This window comes from Ovis canadensis, chromosome 20 (genome assembly GCF_042477335.2).
Source record: "Ovis canadensis isolate MfBH-ARS-UI-01 breed Bighorn chromosome 20, ARS-UI_OviCan_v2, whole genome shotgun sequence".
NCBI classification, from domain to species: Eukaryota; Metazoa; Chordata; class Mammalia; order Artiodactyla; family Bovidae; genus Ovis; species Ovis canadensis.
Window position 1 is genome coordinate 24,396,575 of NC_091264.1, and position 23,773 is coordinate 24,420,347.

A 23,773-nucleotide genomic window follows, 5' to 3' on the forward strand; every position below is an offset into this window, starting at 1 on the left:
TCTGAAGGGCTGAGGGTAGGCACGGACTAGAATGGAAGGTGCGGAGCAGGGCGGGGAACTGCCTCTTCTGCCCAAAGGTGGAGAAAGCTCACCTTCCTGGAGGAACAGAGGAACAAACAGAGGAAAGTAAGGGGGGGGGGGGAAGGAAATGAGTAAAAGACACTGAGCCTCCCAGAGATATAGCAGCTAAGGTGGGGCCACCCACCCTTCCCTCCCTGCGAAGCCAGGGCAATGTCCACACTCAGAGGATCAGGAAATCACGCTGCCCTAGAGAGAAGGTCTGAGTTAACCTATCAATCTGCTCATATAGAACCCTCCATGCCCATGTCACCTGTGCTTTAGAGGGTGGGCGGGAGCCCTCCTCCCTAGGGACCCAGAGGAGCTCACACCAGTGTCCGAATCAAGGCAGAGACAAAGTGCAATCTCCCTTCCCTGCCTGGGGGGCGCTAATCAACCCTCTGTGCCCCAGTGTGGATAGGCACCCTCTGGTTCTTCTTTTTTTGAAACCACTCTCCTGTTTGGGGCAGAGTGGATGGCAGGTTTGCACTTGTCCTCTATCCCTACACATAATTGGTGGCAGCAGGCAAAGCTGTTTCACGGGGAGGGGTTTGCCAGGGGAGTGAAGGAGGGAGAGAGCCCTAGAGTGAGGGGGCTGAAACGGACCTCGGAGATCATCTGACCCAAACGTTCGTGGCCTTCACTCCATTCCCATGTTCTGTGTGCTCCCATCCCAACCGCCATCTCTCATGCCATGCAGGGAATTCTCAAGGCCTCCTCCCCTAGGCTTCCTGCGGGCACTGTCTCCTTCCAACCACTGAGCTAACCCAGCCTCTTCTTTACAGTGACGATGCTGAGGTGCGATTTGCCCAAAGGTAATCTTCATCCCAGGGTAGAGCCAGGACAGGAAACCCAGATGCCTGAGTCTGCATCCTCCCACTTTTCCACTCAGTCCCTAGAGGAGGAACGCCTTCATTCTTCTCCCTGGGGGTTAAGGAAACCTCTGACAAAGCATAACTGTCACTCAAGCTGATACGGGCTGCCAGTGTGAAGGGTCTAAGAACTGAGTTATTTTCAGGGGGATGCTGAACATTATCCCTTCCTCCAGGGTACCCTAAAGACAGACTCTTTGAGGTTGGTCTGGGTCCCAAAGGTCTCTTTCCTCCAGAAGTTTGGCTCTGAAGCACAAGTGACTGCCTAGGGCCTGGCAGTCTTGTTCTGACCGAACAAAGCTCCACACTCCAGAAAAGCTCTCACCACTATCAAGAAGCCCTTCATCTTTCCCCTAGGATGGAAGGAGAGAAGAGGCAGCGCTGGTACATGCATCAGGTGGTGCTGTCCATGCTTCAGGGACACTGCGATGTTGACACACTTTGCCCCTATTTCTTAAGATATCGTTTATCTTCCCCTTTCTGCCCCTGCAAGTTGGAAGGATGAAGGCTTAAGAATGTTCTTGTGAGGACCACATCTTGAAGGTGGGAGGGCAAGTTTGGAGGAGAGAGTTGCGCCTATTTTGGGGGTCTCTGTGTTTATACACATAGTCAGGTTTCTGCGGGTTAGCTTTTGCCCTGTGCTGAGCGCGAGAGTGTTTTTTACACATGAGTCCAGGTCTCTACCGGGAGAAGGCTGAGCGGGCTACCTCCGAGACAGTAACTGCAAGGCAGTCTGCCCTAGAGCTAGCACTTTCAGCTGGGGAAAGGCTAACTTCTTTTTGGTCCTCGATTAAAGTGGACTAGGCACTAGGAATGGGAACTGAGTCCCGAGGGCGTGGGGGGTGTGGCGGAGGTGAGTTAGGAGGGCATTAACCCGGCCGCTGTCAGCCGCTCTCAGCTTTCCGAGGTCCTGTGTGGCTGTGCCCCGCGTGTCGGGCTGTGTCTGCGGGCGTCCCGGAGTGCTGGTGCGATTCGGTCTGCCCCGGCCTCCCCGACACCCTTCTCTCTCTTTGTCTGCTCTGTAGGTGTGCGTGCAAACCCGCGTCGCATAGCCCTCGTCGCGTGCGAACGCGGGGGCGCACCCTGGCTCCCCCGCGCTTTCCGCCGGGTAGACAGGACTAGCCGGAGCCCGGTGCTGTTTGGTCTGGAGCCGAGCGGGGCTTGCATTGATCCATTGATTGTGCGCGGTCTGCGCCTGACCTCCCTGCTCCCGGGGAAGCCGTCTCCATGGAGACCGGGCCCGCTCCCCCAGCGCCGGATTGTAAATTCCTGCAGGCAGCGGCCCGGCAGCCTGGGGAGGGGGCCGCCGCGCCCGGGCGCGCAGGGGGAGCGGCCGCCGCGCCGAGGCCCCATTTGAAAGAAAAAAGGGCACGGAAAAGGAGGTGGAGGAGGAGGAGGGGGGGGGGAGGAAGAAAACGAAAAGGAGCGAGGAGAGGAGGAGAAAGAGGAGGAGGAGGAGGAGAGAGGCGAAGAAAAAGAGACGGAGCCCGAGACACGGAGAAAGAGCGAGAGAGGAAGAAAGAGAGGCAGAAAGGGCGTGTTTCTGGCGCTGCGTTTCTCCTCCCCTTTCCCAGGTCCCTCGCCGGGGCTCTGCGCGCTCTCCGCGGCAGCTCTCTCCCGGCGGAGCTGGGAATTGGGTGGGATTGTACGGAGCAGCCCCGCCGCCGCCGCTAGCGGAGCCGGCCTTGGAGAGGGCGGGGGCTCCCCTCCGTCAGCGGCGCCGGGCGCCCCCAGCCCCGTCGCGCCCTCCTCCGCCTCGCTCTCCCGGGCGTCGCGCCGGGAGAAGCCGGTAGCACTGGGAGCCTCCCGCCGAGGGCGCCGCTGTCCGCGCCCCGCGCCCACAGACCCCGGCCCGGCCCCGGCCGGGCGCCCTCGCCCCTCTCCCCTTCGGCTCGCGGGGGCCCGGCCCGCTTCCGCCCTCCCTGGGCTGCGAGACCGGCCCCGGCCGCCCGGCCGCCCGTAGCTCCAGCCATGGGCTCGGGGCGCGTGCCCGGGCTCTGCCTGCTTGTCCTGCTGGTCCACGCCCGCGCCGCCCAGCACAGCAAAGCCGTGCAAGGTAAGGAAGGAGGGGCGCGCGGCCGCGGGGCCGCCGGGGTTTCAGGGTCCGAGGGCGGGGGCGCGATTTCCGAGGGGCAAGGCAGGTGCTGGGAAGAGTGCTCCCGTCAGGACCGGGCACCGTGCACCCAGCCTCCTCGGCGGGGGCCCTGACCTCTGGGCACTACGCCCCGGGCGAAAGGCTGCAGGAGACGGCGCAGCATGGATGAGTGAGAAGCTTGGGGAGCCCTGGGCAGAAGTGACCACGCGCCTCCGAATGCTGCCCGACTTCACTGCCACCCCAGCATCTTCCAAAGACTTCCTGCCCTCCAAAAGTATGAGAGAGAATCTTCTCTTCTCCCAAACATTGCCAGAAACTTAAGTTTTGGCCTGGAGAGACGGAAGGAATGAAAACTTTTTCAGCCATGTCATACATTTCTTCCCCTTGCCCCCAATTCTCCTCAAAGTTAGAAATTTCATAGTTGTCTTATCAGAAAAAAAAAATGTTAAGGAAAAATAGGATCTTTTATGGAAAACAAAACAAAACAAAAAAATCAACTTGTTTCCCTCTGGATGCAAGAGGGCTGAAGAAGTGAAGAAAATTTCTGTGATTCTGGCTCCGGGCAAGAATGTCGCATTTCTGCCTCTTTGGGGGAAATCTTTTTCGTCTTGCATGGCTTTCATTTCTTATCATAATATTTATTTATTAAGGCCTTGGGTTTCCAATTCCATTTAAATCCAGGTCAGAATTGCATTAAAATAACAAAGTAAAATTCCAGGCTGGGGAGCTCTGACAGATCCCTCTAGGAATTAGGGAGAGAGAGAGAGAGGCCCTCCCGCCCCCATCTCTGACCCCAGGCTCCTTGCCTGGTCAGTCCCAAGGCTGTGCTGGGAGAAACCAGGCTGGTGGGCTCCAGTTCTCTTGGGGACAGCCTCCCCTCCCCCTTGACCTCCTGCTGCACCCTTCCCCCATCGAGTCCTCACCCAAGAAGAGATTTACATGGACAAAAAGAAAATTCCTCCTAGCAAAGCTTCACGCAGGAGGATATGATTCTGCCTATTGTCCTAGGGGCTCCTTGAAGCTGGGCTGGGGTGTGGAGGTGGCTGGGCCAGAAGGGAAAGTTGAACTTGGGAGTCAGGCAAGCCTGAGTCTCTGGCAGTCAGGTTGCTGTGTCCTGGAACCTGAGCACTTGGCTCTTAGGCTGCTCCGGGTCCTGGATGGACTCCTGCTCCGTTGAAAGGAAGGTGCTGTTATCGGTGCACCCTCTTCTCTAGCACTGCCTCTTCAGCTGCCCTCTCCCTCCTCCAACCTGTTCTTCAACAGAAACAAAACACGAGAGACCCTCTGCTGTCAAATACCAGACCCCATCCCTACCCCCTCCAAGCCCAAACTACCTCTCTTCCCTAGTCCTGGTTCCAGACAGCCCACTACCACTGCCACCCCCAGCCTGGGAACAGCCCTCCTTCCACTGTGGATTTGCTTGTGTTTTCATAAACAAAGCTGGCTTTTGTAGTGCATGCTGACTTACTCATAACATGGAATTAGCTAGGGAGTTTAGTCTGAAGGAAGGAACAGATTTCATGCAGTAATCTAGAGACAAGATAAGGGCCTCTTTCAAGTTGGAGCCAGTGTCTGTAGTGGCCTCATGAGACTGGAGCCAAAACGGGGAGCAATCAGTATCCTCAAGGGGGTTCTTGGGGCAGATGGAGAGTCTGAGAAGGGACAGGTGCCCTCAAGCCAAGGCTTTCAAGCCTGGGAGATCAACTATCCTTCAGGGACAGAGGGACTCAGAATCTCCAAGGTTCTTTAGGGCTCCCGCTTTCATTTTATCCTGCTGCTGCTGCTACTGTGGGAAACGCAGCCAGAGTGGAGACCCCTGCCCTCAAGGGACTTACAGACTCTAGTGTTGCCCAGTGCTGAGCTCACGTCAGCCACACTTGCTCTGTCTGCACTGCAGTTAGCTTGGCATCGTCCTTCCTTCTGACCCCAGAGTCTAGCCAGGCATAGATTCTAAGCCAGTCACCTTTAACCCTACTATTCAGGACATTCAGGTTTGCTGGGTTAGTGGCACATCTTTGGTCCCAGATCTGCACGCCAGTGTTGCAGGAAGGGCAGTTACTGAGCAGGCAGGGCAGCCTTACCCATAGGCAGAGCTGTGGCCATCCCTGGCTCTCAAACCTACCTCCAAGATCTCACCAGTGCCAGAAGGTGTGCCTTGAATGCCACATGCTTTCAAACGAAGCTCTAGTGGGTCTTTAAAATACAAATAACCTTGGCAAGTATCTTGTCAAGAGTTACTATAGCACTGGGGATAGCTGGGCCTCTGTGCCTATTCTTGAGAGATTCACCAGGGGGAGAGCCAAAGTAGTGTGGACTGGAGAGGAGGGGAGAGACACAGAAGGGAGCCCGGAGTATACAGGTGAACGTGCGAGCGTGTGTGCGTGTGTGTGAGGTCTACCACCATTACCCACAGGTGACACAGTTGGGTGTATGTGTCTGCTGTGACTGTTGTTAGGCATGTATACAGATGTTTTGGTGTCTTTGAGAGCTGGTATGGATGAGTGGGTGGGTAAGCTTCTGTGACTAGGAATTGAGTGAGCATGAGGGTACATGGTTTTGAGTGTTTTTCAAGTGCCTGTCTGTGTATTTTAAAGTAGACAGACTGGATAACCAGGATAATTGTTAACTTAAAAGCATTAATTTGCTTTGCTTTTTTTTTTTTTAAGGGGGGTGGTGTGCAGCAGTGGTTAAAAAAGACCTAATCCTTGCATGGGGCTCAGGTTACAGCTGAATGAAAAGGTCTCCTGGGGAAGACTTGTCCCCAGGGCGGCAGGGCGCGCCAGCCTGGACATTTAGTTTACCTGGTTGTTTTCTTTCCTCATTAGAGACAGAATTTTGATAAAGTCGTATATTTAGAGTTTGCAAGTAGCACCGTCCCTGGGACTGGGAGCGTTCATCTGGCAGCAAACAGTGTCTCTCTGTCTCGGTGCGTCTCTCCAGGTCTCTGTCTGGGTGTAAGTGTGTCTCTCTCTTTCTTCCCCCCACCCCTCTCTTCCTCTTTAATGTGGCTGTTTCCTCTCCTCCCTGCTTCCCTGGGCTCCTGTGGCTGGCTCTCACAGTGAGGGGACTGTTCCTCCTAGCCCCTCCCTCCAAAATACAAAATGAAAACTATAACCCTGTCAGCGGGTGAGGGTGGCCCCGTGGGCTGCTGGCTGCTGCCCGGGCCCCAGCCAGGCCACTTGGGGGAGAAACAGGGAGTCAGCCCCAACCTTTGGAGCCTGATCGTCCCTTTAAGCCTGACCCCCACCCCTCATTTTTCCAGAGGGTGGAGAAGGGGGGTGGACTGCTTAGAAATTCCTCAGGAATCCCTTTGACCTCTCTTCTCTCAGTGACATGTCCCCTAGGGGGATGGGGAAAGCCCACAGCCAAGGGAGAACTTTTCCCCTTCCTACCTCTCATCTCCCAAGTCTCTGCTGGGTGGAGAGAGAGAGAGGGGACAAGAAGGCACAGAAGCCAGAATCACTACAGGCGGAGGAAGAAAGTTATCAGCAACCCCTCAGTGAGATTGTTTCCTGAAACCTTCAGGAATCTGAGCGCATGAGAACCGGTTTGAAATGTGAATGGCTGGGGCCTGTTGTAAAAGGAGCCAGCCCTGGGTGTGAGTTTGAGAATGCGTGGTGTGCACTCACTAGGGTGTGTGAGCGTGCGTGTGCATGACTCAGGGTGTGTGTGTGTGTGTGTGAGCGTGTGTGTGCATGACTCAGGGTGTGTGTGTGTGTGTGTGTGTGTGTGCGCGCGCGCGCCACTGCTCCGGTGAGAGGAAAAAGGAAGCAGAAAGTGTGCGTTTTGTTTTCATTGGAGAAGTGAAGAAGTGGAATGGCTTGGTCCTGTGCCTTGAACTGGGTGTGGGGGAAGGGAGCAGATGGCTTCAGACCCTCCTGTGAAGATGGAGGTGAAGAGCTGCTGCCTGAACTCACCCCAGGCCCTGCCCCCGGCTCGGGTCCCCTCGTGTCGGGGTGTGGGCCTCCGTTGACGGCCCATACCCCTAGCACATGACCGCTAATAAGAAAGAGTCCCTGTCAGGGCTGGAAACTGCGGAGCTGCTCTGAGGTTGGCAGTGCCCGCAAGAGGCCCAGACCTGGGGACAGCTTCTTCGGGCTCAGCTATTAGACAGGAGTCTGGAAACAGAGGGACTGCCGATCCTTGTGGGGGGAAGTGATACAGCTGCCAACCCAGAGCTGTTTGAGGGGTGGGGGAGCTGGGTACCTGTGCTGGGAGGGAACATGGACCCTCTCCTTGCCCCCTTTGCCCCCTCTGTCACCAGACTGCCCATTCTGTTCATTTCATACCCACGTACTGCCAACCCCACAAGGCATGGGGTAGGGACTATAACAGGTACCAGTGGGTTTAGGTCAATGCAGAGCCCGGGAATTGGACCGTTTGAGGAGATAACTGAAATTCTCCTCCTCACATATAAAATGGATGAGAGTATCAGTAGGGTCCTTTTCATCTCTGAGATTATGCATCTCTTCAAAATACTTCCTGCTGGGGGGGGAAAAAATCCTTCCTGCTGACGGTAGAAGACACTGTAGCAAGCCCCTGTCCCGCAGCTGGGCCTCCCCAGGCTGAATCTCATGCCATTTTCTCCCGATTCCCGCTTCACGGTTCCCTGCCAAGTCCAAGTCCTCCACCCGTTTCCTGGGGCCCCATGGGCCTGCTAGTTCTTACTGTGTCCTTAAGTGGGGTATTTCCCCTTGGAAACAGTCCCTGCTGCACAAGTGTGTGCTTCTATGTGTGTAAATGTGTGTGTCTCCAATAGCGTTGGGAAGTAGAGCTGAAATGTTTCTCTTCTGGGAACTGAAGACCAGCTAGGCAAGGCCCCACGGCCCCAGTCCTTGGTCCTCTACCCTGTACTCTCAGTTCCAAGACTAGCCCTTGCTGTGCTTCTCCAGCCTAGATATCTCCCCTCGTCAGGCCACGGCACTGCTTTGTAGCTGCCACTGGGTTTGCGCTTTGGCTCTGCAGGTGGACGGACACCCCTGAAATAGCGTACTGTGGCCCTCACGCTTCCCTGTGCTTTCCCTGTGGCTGGAACCAGGGCCCTGGAGAGCTGTGGGGTTGGGGTTTCAGAGCCCCGGGCCAGGGGCTGTCTGCATCTGGGAACAGACCTGGGCGGGACCCGCTGGGCTGGAGGGGAGATCCAAAACAAGGAAACAGACCTGAGGGGTCCCTGGAAGAAGGTGGGGTGTCAGGATATGTGGGCTTGGGAGGGGAGTGGGAAGAAGTGGGGTGCTTGAAGCATAGACCCTGGGGAGCAGGTTTACAGAGAGGACGTTTTTACAAGTTTCCAATTGTATTTGTTTGGAGTTTTCCTCCGGCGGTCTGAAGCTGTTAACAGCAGGAACCTGTATCCCTGGTGTTTGGTTTTGTTTCTAACCAGCTGCTTGGCCCAGTCTAGTGACTCCAAGGGCAGGAGGCACCTGCCCACGGCCGTGTCTCCTACCCCTCCTCATGGCAATGCCGTCTGCGCCCACCACGGTGCAGCCCGTGCCCTCCCTGCCCACACTCAGCCCTGCTCTCTTCCCGGCTGCTCCTGTGCCCCAAGCCGGGGAGGACCCGCACCCCCAGGAGCATCCTAGTAACAGCTCCAGGCCATTCCGTGGTTCTGGAGTGGACGCTTGCTTCATGCTGAACCAAGTGCTGAGTTGGAGTGGGTGGCGGGGGAGGCCACAGTGACAGCTAAGGCGTGCATCTCTCCCTCATGTGTTTATAAAAGGCAGTGTGCAGTGTGAGAACACCAGACTACGGGCCAGAAAACCTGGGTTTTCTGACACTGGCTGTTTTCTCTTCCCCAAGATATCATCTCTGGGCTTGTTTCTCATCTAGTCAGTGACAGACAGGACTGTTTGAGGATCACATGAAATGACCTAAGTGAAAGGCCTTTACTGGAATTAAACATCATCTGCATCATCGTTTATCTTGTTATTTTCCACATCACTGTGAAGAGATAAGACTGGTCTTCATGAAGCAGGGACTCTGCCTGCTGCCTGACTCCCTGTCCCGTGTCCTGTCCTTTCCTCTCCACTCCCACTCCCTCTCCTCTACCCGTTCTCTAAAGACCTCTGACTCACGGTGGCGGGTTCAGTCCACACTGAAAGGGAGAACATTCTTGTCCATCTGGGGGCATATTCAAGTAAGCAAGGAGCTGGGTTGGGGATCAGATAGGACACTGTGAGGCTCAGCCCTGGGCCTCTCCAGCTGCCAAGCACCAACTGCTTTTCCTGGCTCTTCAGTTGAGCAGGCTAAGCTTGGATAAGAGGGAAGTGTACTTTTTAAAAAGAAGAAAGTGCTCTGTCCTCTCTGCCCATGGGGTCATCTGTGTGGTTTCTGGGCTCTTTCCAGGCCTCGTCACCCCTGCCTGGGCTTTGTCCAGGCCGAGGATGGGCCCAGGCTCCGGCTGCGGTCATATCCCAGTTCCAAATTGGGAAGACGGCCTGATAAGCCAGAGCTGGGGAGCCAGGCTCGCCCAGTTCCTGTAGCTGACCTAGAGGTGGAGCAGATGTGCACACGTCGCAGGTCAGGGTATCGTGGGTGACAGCTGGGCTCGCTCTACTTTGAGTGTTACTTGGATGTGGGAGGCAACATGGAAGAGCGGGTAAGAGAACTGACGAGGAGCAGCAGTGGAACCGTGGGCCCTGGTACCGTCATCGGGTGTTAGCACGGAGGCTAGGGGACATCTGTCTAACAAGGATGCACTCAAGAGATATTTGAGAAGCCCCAGGTAACATCTGAAAACCCTGAGGTTCTGTGAAACCTGTAGGATTCCCTAGAAATCCTGTCTTAAATTTGTCGGTCCCCATCTCTTCTTACCTCAGCACAACCAAATAGATGCCTTTAAGTGGGTATCTTCCCTTCTCTGAGTTTCCTGTCTCCCTACCCTTAACTTAGGACTAAATTCCTTGGGATTGTCTTCTACCCAGAACAGTTGTAGGGTTACAGAGGAGAAAAGAAATGAATTTTTTCTCTATAGAAACATAGAAAAGATGCCAAAATATAGACCTCACCCACTCACCCACAACCGATCCATCTATCCATCCATCTACACATCTGTTTAGCAAATATTTACTAAGTGCTTTCAATACATTAGTTTGTCTTGTTCACTGCTGAATCCTAGCACTAGTGCTTGGCGTGTTACGAATGCTGTTTGTTGAACTGTTGCAGGAATATGCTCAGCTCTGTTCTAGCTGCAGTACAGGTTTCAGAGATTCAGAAACCATGGCCTCAGGGAGCTCACAGCTTCCTTTGGAAGATAATACACAGAAACTAAAAGTTAAATAATGGTATATGGTAGCATATAAGATGGAGAAGGCAATGGCAACCCACTCTAGTATCCCTGCCTGGAGAATCCCAGGGACGGGGGAGCCTGGTGGGCTGCCGTCTATGGGGTTGCAGAGTCGGACACAACTGAAGTGACTTAGCAGGAGCAGCAGCTGCATATAGGAGGTATCTGTACAAGACAGCAGTTGGTCAGAGGATGCAAGAACCTGATAGTAAAATCTCCAGAGTTAAGAGAAAGGATACATTAGAGAAGGCTACCACAGTCAAAAGGCGGCTTCCCAGCAGGGGTACCTGCACTGGGTCCTCAGTGATGGGTGAGGTTCAAAGGCATCTCCAGAGAGGAAAATAGAAGGTCGATGCAGACCTGGCACACATCTGCGGGTATCCTGGCTGGGCAGGAAGAATGCCACAGCCATGTGAGCACGTGAGGGCATCAAGCAAACTGCTCTGGACCTTCTCACTGGGCCCAGTAAATTTGTCCACAACTACCCCCAGCCCCTCTGAGTGTAGTAAGGTAACCACGGTAGTAACCCAAAGGTGGAGTAGACTCTACCTACAGGCATCTGCTTATCTGCAGCCTGCATTCCTGCTCATTTCAGTGGTGGTTATTCCAGAGCTGGATCTGGGCAAAATTTTGAAGCAGATAAAGCATTTCCTTGAGGGTCCTCCTGCCTGCCTTTTAGGGTACACTTCCCCATCCTCAGAAGGGAATCTTAGGGCTGCCCGTGTCATAATACTTCACCTTTTCTAGTCTGCTCTACCCTCATATTCCCTGCCTCATCCCATCCCTCCTCCCTACATGTATCAGAATTTATGGAGTGCTCTGCTAGGTGCCGAAGCAAATCCAGAAGAGACGTCAGATGGTGCTAGGAAAAGCTGCTGCCGTTACAGACCTGTGCGTTCATGCCGGAAGGGTGAGACAGGGAAGTCCTGGCTTGTCTATGGTGACTTTGCAGCCGCCACTCTCCCCTAATTCAGCTTGTGAGCCAGCCCAGTGCTTGAAGTTGGGGTAAGGGCACAAAAGAACTGCCTTCACAAAGGACTGTGGAGGGCAGCTTTGTGCTTCCCAACTGGCCGCCCACCCGCTTCGCCCCACTCCTGAACCAGCACAGGCAGAGCAGGCAGTGATGCAGATGCCCCCGGGGATATGTCTCTCCAGATCCCCTGCTCCATCACATGTTCCCCTGGGGCTGCATCTCCCCACACCAGGCCTCCAATGGGGCTTTGATAAGGGGACTGGGGGAGAGGACAGGGTTCAGAAAGGATACTATGGGGACGGTTGGAGAGAAGGAATAAAAATAACAAGCCTTTACTGAGCACTTACTGTATGCCTGCACTGCAGTACTAAGTACTTGCCAGGACTAACTCTTTCGATGTTCCTGGTGGCCCCATAACCAGATGCTATATCATTATTCCCATCTACAGAGGAAGGAGCAGTTAAGTTCAGAGGCTGGCCCAGGACCACACAGACATGCATGCAGCTGGCATCTGAGCAGACACAGTCTCACTCCAGAAGCCCCTTTCTCAAATACTCTGTCGTGCTGTTGCCCCTGGTCTCTTGCCGGCTTGGGCAAATAGTCTATCACATTGTCTGAGTTGGGAAAGGAAGACAGACAGCGGTCCAGCCTCATCCTGGAGATCCCGATGCAGCTGGTCTAAGAGAGACATTTTCAAAAGGGGAACCCCAGGGTGCAGCCACTGGTCTAAACCAATCCCCACCCGACAGCATCCCCTGGTTTGTCAGGCCAGCTCATAAACACCTGCACCCTGAGAGAATGAACTAAGATGAGACTGTGCCCATGGGTGCTGAAGGGATCCCCACAGACTGGTTGTGAGTGGGCAGATGTCAGGGGAGGGAGCCTTGAAAGAATGGGCTGGCAAATGGAGACACTGGATATGATTTGGGGCCCTACTTCAGAACTCTGTTTTAGGACTGTTCTGCTGCAAAAGATTCCATCCAAATAGTTGAAGGGTCCCTTCCTCAGTCAGTAACCAGTCAAGTGAGGAGAGCTGAACATGCCGCACAAGATGAGTGAGCTGAGGCAAACCCAGTCTCCTCAGACCTGGGACTCATCTGGAATAGGGCTTACTAGGAAGAGCTTTTGGGAAGACAATTTTTGAGCTAGGTTTGGAAAGTTGGGAACAGTGCGTCTACAAGAAAAAAGAAAGGACTGCATCTCAAATGCAAAAAATGAGAAGTGCAAATGTGTGGAAAGGAATTGAAGCGTTTGGTGTTGGAGAGGGCAAGTTTCATGAGCCGAGAATGGGTGGCAGTGGTTGAAACGGCATGAAAAGCCCAACTGCCCGAAGGGTCTAAAGGCTCTTCCAGGAGGCCCGGGGTTTGCTGCAGTCAGCATCAGGACCCACTCTAGTACCTGCAAGCACTGGATCGGCAGCAGAGGAGAGAACCAGGAGCTGATGTGGACTGTTGAAAAGCCCCAGATGATTCAGACAGGCGGGTACCTCTAAGATGGCCCCAGAGGAGGAGCTTCCCGATGAGTATCCAAGGTGCCCTGCTGGCTGCTGGGGAAGAGGGCTCAAAGCAGGATAATAGGATGGTTATTAGTCACTGGGATTGCCCTGTGCTCTGCACCTGCCTCTGAGACTCACAAGTTACCAGAGTAGAGAGGGGACCTGACGAGAACATCTCAAACTTTGGATTCCATTTCAAGATTGGAATTAGTTGTTAAAAGATATTTTCCCCACCATGGGGGCACGTGCAACTAAATGTGGGGACAGAGAATAAGGATTTAGATCTCAGAGTGCCTTGTCTTTCTTCATGCATCTAACTATGCTTGAAATTTCCTTTCCGCTTCTAACACTTACCCAGCTTCCAAAACTCAAACTTGAGTCCCACTCCAAAGAGTTTTTTGGCCTACTTCAGTTCAGTTCAATTCAGTCGCTCAGTCGTGTCTGACTCTTTGCGACCCCATGAATTGCAACACACCAGGCCTCCCCGTCCATCACCAACTCCCAGAGTTCACTTGAACTCACTAGGCCCAGGGTATTTCTCATTCAGAACTCCTAGAGCTGAATAAGGTTCCAATAGAACCTCCCACGCTGTTGGAAACATTCCGTACCTGTGCTGTCCACTAGGGTAGCCTTTAGCCACATATAGCTATTGAACATTTGGCCTGGGGCCAAACTTTACATTAAATTAAAAATACCCCCATGTACCTAGTCGGAGAAGGCAATGGCACCCCACTCCAGTACTCTTGCCTGGAAAATCCCATGGACGGAGGAGCCTGGTAGGCTGCAGTCCATGGGGTTGCTAAGAGTCAGGCACGACTGAGCGACTTCACTTTCACCTTTCACTTTCATGCACTGGAGAAGGAAATGGCAACCCACTCCAGTGTTCTTGCCTGGAGAATCCCAGGGACAGAGGAGCCTAGTAGGCTGCTGTCTGTGGGGTCGCACAGAGTCGGACACGACTGAAGCGACTCAGCATCAGCAGCAGGACGTACCTAGTGGCTACTATCTAAGACAGTATAGTCTTAGAGCACCTATTGTCTGAACCAATGATTTTATACTTATCATCTCAAGCTTCCATGTATTAGGAACCTAATATTTACTAAATACTTTATTAGGTACTTTATACAAATTATCTCATCAACTGTTCACAGCCTCTCATGAGAAGGCAGCCCTACATTAAAGATGAAGAAATAAGAGAATCGGAAAACCCTATTGAGTGACAGAGCTGAATTTGAATTTGGGACTGAACTAACTCCAGAGTTAAGGCTCTTTCTATGCTAGAGTGTTTCTTAGTACCACTTTGTCTTCATCAGTTGGACAGACTGATTCTCCATGCAGCCTCTTACTGTCTAAGGTCCCTCTTGTCCTCTCCCATGAACTAGAATCCTGTGCCCCCCTCCTCTCCATCCATTCACTTTGGGGTAACTTCCTAGGGTGAACCAGCAGGCAGACACCATCACTGCAGAGCCTGAGGGAGGTGAAGAAAAAATAAATGTGAATTACAGCAATTAAATCACTGGGCATGGTGGGCTTTGCAGAGGGGGTCCAAGAGAGTTGGAGGATAGAATGCAGAGCTGAACAGAAGCCCAGAAGACTTGAGGCAGGTGTTTGAGAGCACTCTTCCAAATTTCAGTTCTCTTCTTAGCCCTAGGAAGCCTCAGTCCCTGCCCCTGAAGTACTTGAAATAAAAGATAGATAACAGATAAACTGTTTCAAGCTAGGACTCATGGGTGTCTATACATTGGAGCGATTACTGGTCCATTCATTCATTCAGTGAAAAATATATCAAGCACCTTAAGGATTTAGATTCAGTAGGTCAGCAATCGAGCCTGAGAATCTGCATTTGAACAGAAGCTAAGCAATTCTGTGGCCCACAGATCAAACTTGGAAGTTATGATCATTTTCTGCAAGTAAACGAAAAAAACGTTTTCTTTTTCTTGCAGGTTGCTATGCTATCCTGGGTTTTCCCAGTTCACAGCTGGAAGTGGTCTCTTCCTCTTCTGATCTTCTCTGTAGTGGAGATTCTCAAGCCTGGCTGCATGTTAGACTCCCCTGGGTAGCTTTAGAAGCCTACTGATGCCCACGTTTCAGCCCAGACCAGCTGACCAGCATTCTGGGGGTGGCACTTGGGCATCTCCTAGGGGAGCTGACTCTGATATGCAGCCACGGCTGAGGACCCCCTTTTTTATTCTAATGCCCTCACGGCACCCAAACATATCCTGCTTCATGTCACTCGCGTGTTTCTCCTCTTGGGTGGGCTGAGTCATCTCTGAACCGCCACAGCCCCAGTTATAAAGCATTTCAGCTGAAACAAACACTTCCCCCTATTTCAGTTCAGCTTTATGGGCATCATAACATTGCCCCAGAAGCTGCAGTCTTTTGCCCAAAGGTGATAAATTCTTCTCTTTCCTGTGTCCTTTCTGAACATCATCTTTTTCTGCCAGGTCTTGGGTGGCCCCTTCTTCAGCGTAGCTCTTGTGAGTAGATCAAGGTGCACCTGGGGTTAGATGAAAGCACTCAGAGTGGCGGGATGGATGGGCCTGGATGAGTCAGCTGGGGAACTGCAAAGACTGCACTTATCAGGCTTTGGGTTGCTGGTGCCAGCCCCTGCCAGCTCCTAGTCCCTCCACTGTTGACAGCACAGGGGCCTCGGCAAATCTTCTGGGATGGAGCTTCTTTCCTTTAAAGATTCTTGGCGCCATGGTGGGCAAGTGGGAGCAGGCCTGGTCTCAAATAGAACTGTGAGGCAGAGGAAGATTCCTCAGATGCCCCGTCTCCCTTTCTTCCTCCTTTAATTACCAGCAGTCACTGGACACTGCCACTTGCCCAGAGGCCACTGTCCTCGTGCCTTTCTCTTCCCCTCCCTCTAAGCCTGCTCCTCAGAAAGGTAAACTAATTCACCCTAGGTTGAAAGTTTCTAATCAAGTTAAGTGTGCTACCTACCCAGTCCAAGGGTTTTTTGTTTTTAAATCAAAGAGTAGTGTTTCAAATGATGGAATTTCAGCTGTCATTGTGGATTAAGTATTTTTGAGGGGAGTGGGGGTTCTTTCTGAATTCCTGAAATTACAGGGTCAGCCCACTCTGAAATCAGAGAGGTGTGGGAGGCCACCTGCTTCTGGAGGGGTTGCTGTCTGTTGTAGAGGAGACGGGATTTTGCCCCAAGGAACCACCTTCAAGATACCCCTTGGGAGGCACCAAGAGAGGGTCTCACACGTCCCTTCTGCCCCTGCCAGATGTGGACGAGTGTGTGGAAGGGACTGACAACTGCCACATCGATGCCATCTGCCAGAACACCCCACGATCGTACAAGTGCATCTGCAAGTCTGGCTACACGGGGGATGGTAAACACTGCAAAGGTGAGGCTGGGAGCGCACCTGGAGAAGGGAGAGCTGCCAGAGGGGGAAACCGTGCCCCCGTCTTCAGCTGGCCACGCTGTGCACCAAGCCCTGCACTCCCTGCTGGCGTGGGGACGGGGCTAGAGGAAAGCAGCTCCTTCCCAGAGAGGGTATTGTTTTCTAATTTGCACAAAGACACCATATATACACACTCAGGCCCGGGTGGGAACAGTTCACAGCCATACAACCTGACTGGGTGAGGGGATCAGGATCACGGGACTAAGGCCTCAGGTTCCCTGCTATTGGAACCTCTGTCTTTAGACTCTTACACCATGCCCCAAAAGTTTGAGAACAGACAATTTACCCTAGGGCAAATTCATACTATAAACAAACACATCTCCTCATAATTAAAGCAATGCAAATTAAAGCAGTCTTGAGATGTTATTTTAAATTTATGACCTTCTGTGTTGGTTAAGACTTCAATAGACAAGGTATACTTATTAATTCCCGGTGACATTATAAATTGAAAAGTGATTTTGTCATACCTAGCAGGAATCTTGAAGTCATTTATACCCTCCAACTCAGGAATTTCATGTTTAGGAACTTATTTAAAGGAAATTCAAAGAAACAATATATGAGAGAAGATGTTTTTGATGCATTTATGAGAGAAAAATAAATGGAAGGAATCTAACAATAGAAAAAAGGGATTAATAAATTATGATGTAGCAACATAATGGAATATTTTGCAACCATATACAGTGATAATTAGAAAGATCTGATGGAAGTGTAAAAATATTTATGACTGAAGTTTAGATGCAAATAGCTAAATGCAAAATGGTTTGCAGGCTATGAGAGTAACTATGGAAACAGAGAGACACACAAGCACACACACACACACAGAGGTTTTATATTTTTTAAAAAACCACCATAAAGCTGAGCCCAGGGACAGACGGTCAGGGGCATGCAGGTGGGTCCAGCTGCCACAACTATTTGCCCACAGATGTGGATGAGTGCGAACGGGAGGATAATGCAGGTTGCGTGCACGACTGTGTCAACATCCCTGGCAATTACCGATGCACCTGCTATGATGGATTCCACCTGGCACATGACGGACACAACTGTCTGGGTGAGCGAGGGTTGAAGGGATGTGGGCAGGGGATGTCTTGTGGAGAAGGAGATGTTTTCAGCATTTCCCACTCTCAGGCATGGAGAGGAAAAGTAAACGAAAAGCTGCATTCCCACAAAATAGAAAACAAGGCCAGCCTCCCCTTTGAGACAAGATGCTGAGGATGAAAAAATCCTTCTGAATGAAAACATTAAAGAGATGCTGCTATAAAGTGTTCTCAGGGGAAGGGCCAGGCGATGACAATAGTGGGCTTGGTCACAGCGGGTGGGGCATGGCGGGAAGGTGGTTTGGCTCCAGACAGATCCTGGCCCTGCTGCTTACTCGCCATGCAGACTTGGGCAACAGGGAAGGTAATAACCACCCAAAGGGCTGCAGTGTGATGACACAATGTGTGTAAAGAGCCCTGTACCATCCTTAAGAAATTGGTAAGTGCTCAGAAAACAGGAGGAATGTCATTGACGATGGTGCTTCCCTAAACTTAGGGTTAGGGTTCCAAGTCTTATTAACCTTTAGCTTTTACGGGAACCCTATATAAGTCATCCATGCCCTGGGCCTCAGTTTCTCCACTGCAAATTGTAGGAAAGAACTTGGCTAGAGTCACAAAATCACCAGGTTGGACTAGAAGGGAGCAAACAGAAGGACGGAATGTGGGACAGGCTAAGAGGAGGAGGACAGGGATGGGGAGAAGTCAGGGGCGTAGGAGACGGGACGGGAACAAGGCAAAGCCAAGGACTCCTTGGCTTTTCCTCCAGGTGCACTCCTCAGTCAGGAGCCTGCGAGGCCTGGGCCCCTCTGCCCTTGGCCAGAGTGAAGCACAGGGTCTCAGGGCTCAGCAGAGAGGAGCGGAAGAGAAGGCCCTAAGGAGTCAGATGCCTTTGGACCTAGACTGGCCCATTTGGGTCCCTCTCCGATGCCTCCTGCACCAAGGAAAACGGAGAAGGACTGTGAACTTGGGAGGGTAGTAAGGCGCATGAGATGGAGTCAGGGCACTGAAGCGGGAGCCCCGGGATGAGCCTGGGGATGGTGATTTGGGGTTGGTAATTAGGGTGTGGCCTGGCAGCTCTTTCCCCATCCCTCTCCGCCAAGCTACCAGACTTTGTTTTGTTAAACCAAAATAGGAGAAAGGCTAGGGAATGTGGCAGCAAGCCCAGGCATGGGAGAAAGGGAGGAAGGACAGGGCCATGGTCCTTCCACAGAAATGGTCCCTGCCCCGCAGTGAGTTGAGGCTCACTACCTCTCCCCACCCGGCCCCTCCAACCTCAGCACCATTGCCAGAGCTCTCCCCGCACACAGAGCCCTGAGTCCCTGGCTGCTCGTCACAACCAGCTGCTCACAGGTCTTGCCCCTGACCAACCTCCATCCTTGTCTTCATCTCTGCTCCTCTCGCTCTGCCTCCTTTCCTGATCTCCTCTGCCTTCAGACCCAGTTTCAACAGGTGAGGGAAAGAGAGGCACATCCTCCCTGAGTGAGCCATTCTCGCATGTCCCCTCCCCACTCGCTTCCCTGAGCCTGGCGGTGGGATGTGAGAACCGCCTGGCTTCCGGCTGGGTGCTGGGTTTCAGGGAAGGCCCGGCTGTGCCCGCAGCCTCACCACCCGCCTGTCCTGCGCAGATGTGGACGAGTGTGCCGAGGGCAACGGCGGCTGTCAGCAAAGCTGTGTCAACATGATGGGCAGCTACGAGTGCCACTGCCGGGAGGGCTTCTTCCTCAGCGACAACCAGCACACCTGCATCCAGCGGCCGGAAGGTCAGCCTCTGGCCGGGGGGGCCGGCCCCGAACGCCCGCGCTTCTCTCTCCGTCTGCTCAGGAGCCCTCCCTCAGTCCCCTCAGGTCTACCCTCTGCTGCTCCTTTTGTCCCTGAACCCAGTCATATCCTGAGGGTTCCGTGGACAGATACTCCGGTAGAGTGAAGTCTGGGAGAATTCATCTGGGGCTGGGGGTCACGGTGGGATAGAGGCTACCCTGGGACATCCTCTGTGTCCAGATCTAAGGCGGGTTTGCTCCTCACTGTAGAGCACTGACCAGAAAGTTCACTTGGGCTTTTCCATAAGATGCTACAGAAAGACCCGAATGAACTTTTTTGCCAAGCCCAATAGATGGCCGAACCCTAAACCGAGGTCACCTGGCCTCGCCTGTGCCTCATTCCTCGGGTTGGACTGCGCACGCGTTGTCTGTTTCTGTGACTCCACCCTCACCTGCCTGCCCACCCCCAAGGGCAAAGACTAAGCCTAATTCATCTCTGTATCCCCCAAACCTAATATACTGCCCTGATTGTAGTAGAAGCTTAATAAATATTTGTTGAATAAAATGTATAATAATGACCCATGCCAATTACTCTTCACTCACATGATAGATGTTATTTATCTTTTCCCAGTTTGACTGTAAACTCTTTGAGAAAAGAGATCATGTCAGATTTTTCTGGGTCCCTCCTACATCTACCCAGTATAAGCACAGTGCTGGGCAACTATTAGACACTGTTTTTAGTTGCTTGAAGGAGAGGGTGATCATGTAGAGTTTAGGGGGCCTGGATGTATCATTCAGAATAGCTATGAGCTCTGCTCGGTGGCCAGGACAGGGGGCCTGTGATGGGGAGAGTCAGTCTCTGTACTGCAGCCTCCGTGAAACTGTCCCAGTTCCCGAGGCTCATGGCTTCCCTTCTAGTCTCTCTTCCTCTAGGTGCCCAGGAGCACAGCACATTCACCCCGCCCTCCTCTTCCCTTTTAGAAGGAATGAACTGCATGAACAAGAACCATGGCTGTGCTCACATCTGCCGGGAGACACCCAAAGGGGGTATTGCCTGTGAATGCCGCCCTGGCTTCGAGCTCACCAAGAACCAACGGGACTGTAAATGTGAGATGACTGGGATGGCAGTGGGGGAGAAGGGGCGTGGGGCCTCAGCAGCAGGAGTGGGGAGAGACGGGTGCGCGGGAGAGGCAGCTAGCTTCGAGGGCCAGATTCTGCGTTACAGAGAGCCGGAGTGCCCGGGGGAGGCAAGCTGACAGGCCTCCTGCCCTCTCTGCACAGTGACGTGCAACTATGGCAACGGTGGCTGCCAGCACACGTGCGATGACACGGAGCAGGGTCCCCGGTGCGGCTGCCACATCAAGTTTGTGCTCCACACTGACGGGAAGACATGCATCGGTGGGTGAGGCCAGTGGAGAACTCAGTCCACTTGCGATGGGGGCAGGGGTGAGGGCATCGGGGAACCAGGGGAGGGGGAGCACCGAGGTGGGGCTCAGGTGCTGAGCACAGGAGCACTGGGGAGTGGGCTGAAGCCCCCAGCCGGTGGCAGGTCTAGTGAGAGTGAAGGGCTCACCCAACCTTCCTCCTCTCCCCACCCCTTGGTTCTGCACCGCTCCGCCCCCTACCCCCACCCCAGGAGCCTCACCATCCTCTTAATGCAGGATGAAGTGTTGACAGGTTGGGAACTATCAGCTGAGGTGCTTGCTTGACCCCAGGCTGTGGTCAAGAAGGAGGAAAAAAGATGGGGCAGTTGGTGAATTAAGCCTGACCAGAGGCCCTAGTTGAGTAGTGTGGTGAGATGCGAGCTGTCACAGCCCACTGTCCACACTCAAGGGTGGGACAGAGTGCCCTTTCCTGGGATAAGTGGGGTTGCCTGGCTCCAGTATCTTCCTCTTTCTTCTGTCCCTCCTTGCTCTCCTCCTTCAAATCTCCTTTCCAGTCCTTCCCCCTAGGCCCCCATGTTCTCCTCTCTCCTCCATATTCCAGTGGAGCTCTGCCTGGGGTCCTCCCATTTCTTCCCCAACTCTAGAATCCCACCCTCTCACCCTTACTTGGTCTTCTTAATACCTGGGCCCCTTTTCCTGAATCCCTAGGCCTTACCTCACATATCTTTAGGTCCATAGATGAGTTCAGTTCTTTGATTCCTAATTCCCTAAATCTTCAGGGGTTTTGTGTGTGTGTGTGTGTGTGTGTGTGTGTGTGTGTGTGTGTGTGTGAAGGTCAGTTACAGAATGCTGAGAAAGATGATGGGACAAGGTGTTCCCTTGGCAAAGTGGAAATGAAAGTAGAGTCTGGGCAGGGGAAAGGCTGTGTCTTGGGCCGGGCAGAGGCAAGCTTGTCCTGTGGGCATGCGTGTTTACAAATGGCCATTCATCTCATGGGCTGCAACATGCTAGGGATGGGAAGGTGTGAACACAGTCGTTTGGTGTGTTTATCAGAGACAAGACATTCTGTTTCAGAACCAGACTGTCTTCCAACTCACTCCAGAAACCCCTCTGTCTCTGCAGAGAGCACTGCCTTTCCCCCAGACACAAGGACTGAGCAGGTGGGGCTCTTCAAGGCCTCCCTCAGGTGCCTGCTCCAGAAACTTGCACACACAGTTCTAAAGTTCCTTAAATTCTCTCTTGCTACGTTTCCCTCTGAACTAACTCTCTTAAACCTTGCAACATATTCGGGTCCTCATGTTGCCTTCTCGAGGCTGGTTTATTCCAGCTCCATTCATTTTTTCCCTCCTAAGTCTAATTCTTCTGCTTTCCAAACCTCCTGCGATGCCCTGGACGCACTTACACACCCTTAGAGACTCCCAGAAGAAACTGCATGCAGCCCCCAAAGGAAAGCTGCATGTGTCACGACGGGGCTGTGGATGGGAGGCCGGTCCCTCTCTGATGTTCTGTTTAGATAGTCCCGGGCATGGCTGCTTTGAACATACTCCCATTAAGCTTGAGCTCTGCTATAATGCAAGACCCATCCACCCTCTGGGCCATGGCCAAGTGAGGCAGAAGAGAGCAAATGAGGCTGTTCTAAGGTTCTATGTCTTTTTCAAGTCCCTCTCCCTTTTCTCCAGAAGAACTCATTTTACCTTGACCTGCATCTCATTTTTCTCCCCAGCCCTGGTAGGAGGAAATGCCATCATCTGAGGCCATCGGGATGTTCAGATTTAGTGGGGAGACTGAGAGGGCAGTAGTTGAGCAGTCAGGGTGGGCGCCCTCTGGGATTTGGGATTCGGCAGTTTGTAAGACTTGAGGTTGCACCCCAGCTCTGCCTCTGGCATGCTGTGTAGTACTGGGACCATGACTGCCCCTCCCCGAGACTCCATTTCCCACCAATTGCTTGGTGGGAGCCTGGCTTCTTTGAGGGTACCAGGCAGGGCGAGGCTGGGGAATGAAGTGTAGGAGTCTCAGAGCTCATCATCTGGGGCCAGTGGTTTGGGCCTGCAGGGCGGAGGAGGAGGGTGGGAGGGGGTTGGGGCACAGAGGGCCACAGTAGCTCTGCCCAGCATCTAAACAGCTTTTTTACAATGTCAAACAGGGGAAAGGCGGCTAGAGCAGCACGTACCCCCTCAGGCCGTTTCTAATGGTAAATATGTCTGCTCTCTCCGCTTGCTCTCACTGGCTTGCTAGGGGAAGGGCTAACCCGCTGGGGCTCCCACTAACCGCATGCCCACTGGGCCCAGCCTGACTGGGCTCCCCGGCAGCCTGAGCGCTGGGCCCATCGAGTGACAGGAAACCTGGGTCCCCAGGAGCTGGCCCAGAAGACTTCGTGTTGGTTTTCTCTCTCTGATGCGGTCACTCTCCTCTCCTTCCTCTCACATTCCTTTGTCCCAGCTCCTTCCTCACCCAGCTTCTAACACCTCCCCCACTTCCCAACTATCTGCCCCCACCCTCCTACACAGCTGAAGACTGCGCCAGCTCCACGTAGCCAGCATGCCCACAGTGCCACCCGAGATCAGGGTGGGATAGGGTTAGGCGCCATCCCCTCCTTAGGGTCTCTTTCTTGGGTTCTTACCCGTGTTAGCTCACAGTCCCAGCACCTCTTGTCCTTCTCTCCCACCATAACGGTTCAGTGCACGACATTTGAGTTCAGACAGACCTGAGCTTGAGTCCTGGCTCTGCCACCTTCTAAGTGTACCTCCCTAAGCAAGCTCCTTTCCTCTCTGGTCCTCAACTTACTGCTAAGTCACTTCAGTCTTGTCCAACTCTGTGCGACCCCATAGATGGCAGCCCACCAGGCTCCGCCGTCCCTGGGATTCTCCGGGCAAGAACACTGGAGTGGGTTGCCATTTCCTTCTCCAGTGCATGAAAATGAAAAGTGAAAGTGAAGTCGCTGTCATGTCTGACTCTTAGTGACCCCATGGACTGCAGCCCACCAGGCTCCTCCGTCCATGGGATTTTCCAGGCAAGAGTACTGGAGTGGGCTGCCATTGCTTCTCCAATAAAAGAGAGAGAACGAGAGTCCTCTCTTAGTGTTCCTGCGATAATGGAGATAGCGCACTAGAGCGTCTACTAAGTGCCTGACACAGAACAAGCACAGATTAAACCATGATTTTAATGCACGACCTGAGGAGCAAAGGTTTGAGGCAGCCAGAGAGGCCACTCGGGAGAGCTCTGCCCTGGGGTGGCGGGCAGGTTCGCCCACCTCCTGGTCCAGCCTGGGATGACCCCATGCTGGCCCTGCTGCTCCTCGCTGGGGAGCCCCCGGAATTGACTAGACTTGGTGCAGGCCCTCTGTTCCCCTCTCCCTGCTCCGGGGCTTAGAGGGCTTCTCATGCTAAGAACACTTGTGGGGCTGGCTGGGC

General features: G+C 53.2%; 1 protein-coding gene across 5 annotated transcripts in view; it reads left to right on the plus strand.

Annotated features, from left to right (window-relative positions):
• Positions 1 to 2,364: 2,364 nt before the first annotated feature.
• SCUBE3 (signal peptide, CUB domain and EGF like domain containing 3) overlaps positions 2,365 to 23,773 on the plus strand; it is a 33,882-nt gene continuing 12,473 nt past the window's right edge. For 3 of the 5 annotated variants that reach the window (XM_069564169.1, XM_069564170.1, XM_069564171.1), the window contains exons 1-7: positions 2,366 to 2,985; positions 16,008 to 16,130; positions 17,110 to 17,235; positions 18,847 to 18,981; positions 19,960 to 20,085; positions 20,260 to 20,376; positions 22,507 to 22,554. In XM_069564169.1, the coding sequence (XP_069420270.1) occupies positions 2,901 to 2,985; positions 16,008 to 16,130; positions 17,110 to 17,235; positions 18,847 to 18,981; positions 19,960 to 20,085; positions 20,260 to 20,376; positions 22,507 to 22,554 (760 nt within the window). In that variant the 5' untranslated portion in view covers positions 2,366 to 2,900. Of the gene's footprint in view, positions 2,986 to 16,007; positions 16,131 to 17,109; positions 17,236 to 18,846; positions 18,982 to 19,959; positions 20,086 to 20,259; positions 20,377 to 22,506; positions 22,555 to 23,773 lie in introns of all 5 variants that reach the window. The other 2 variants (XM_069564166.1, XM_069564168.1) reach the window with 2 other exon arrangements.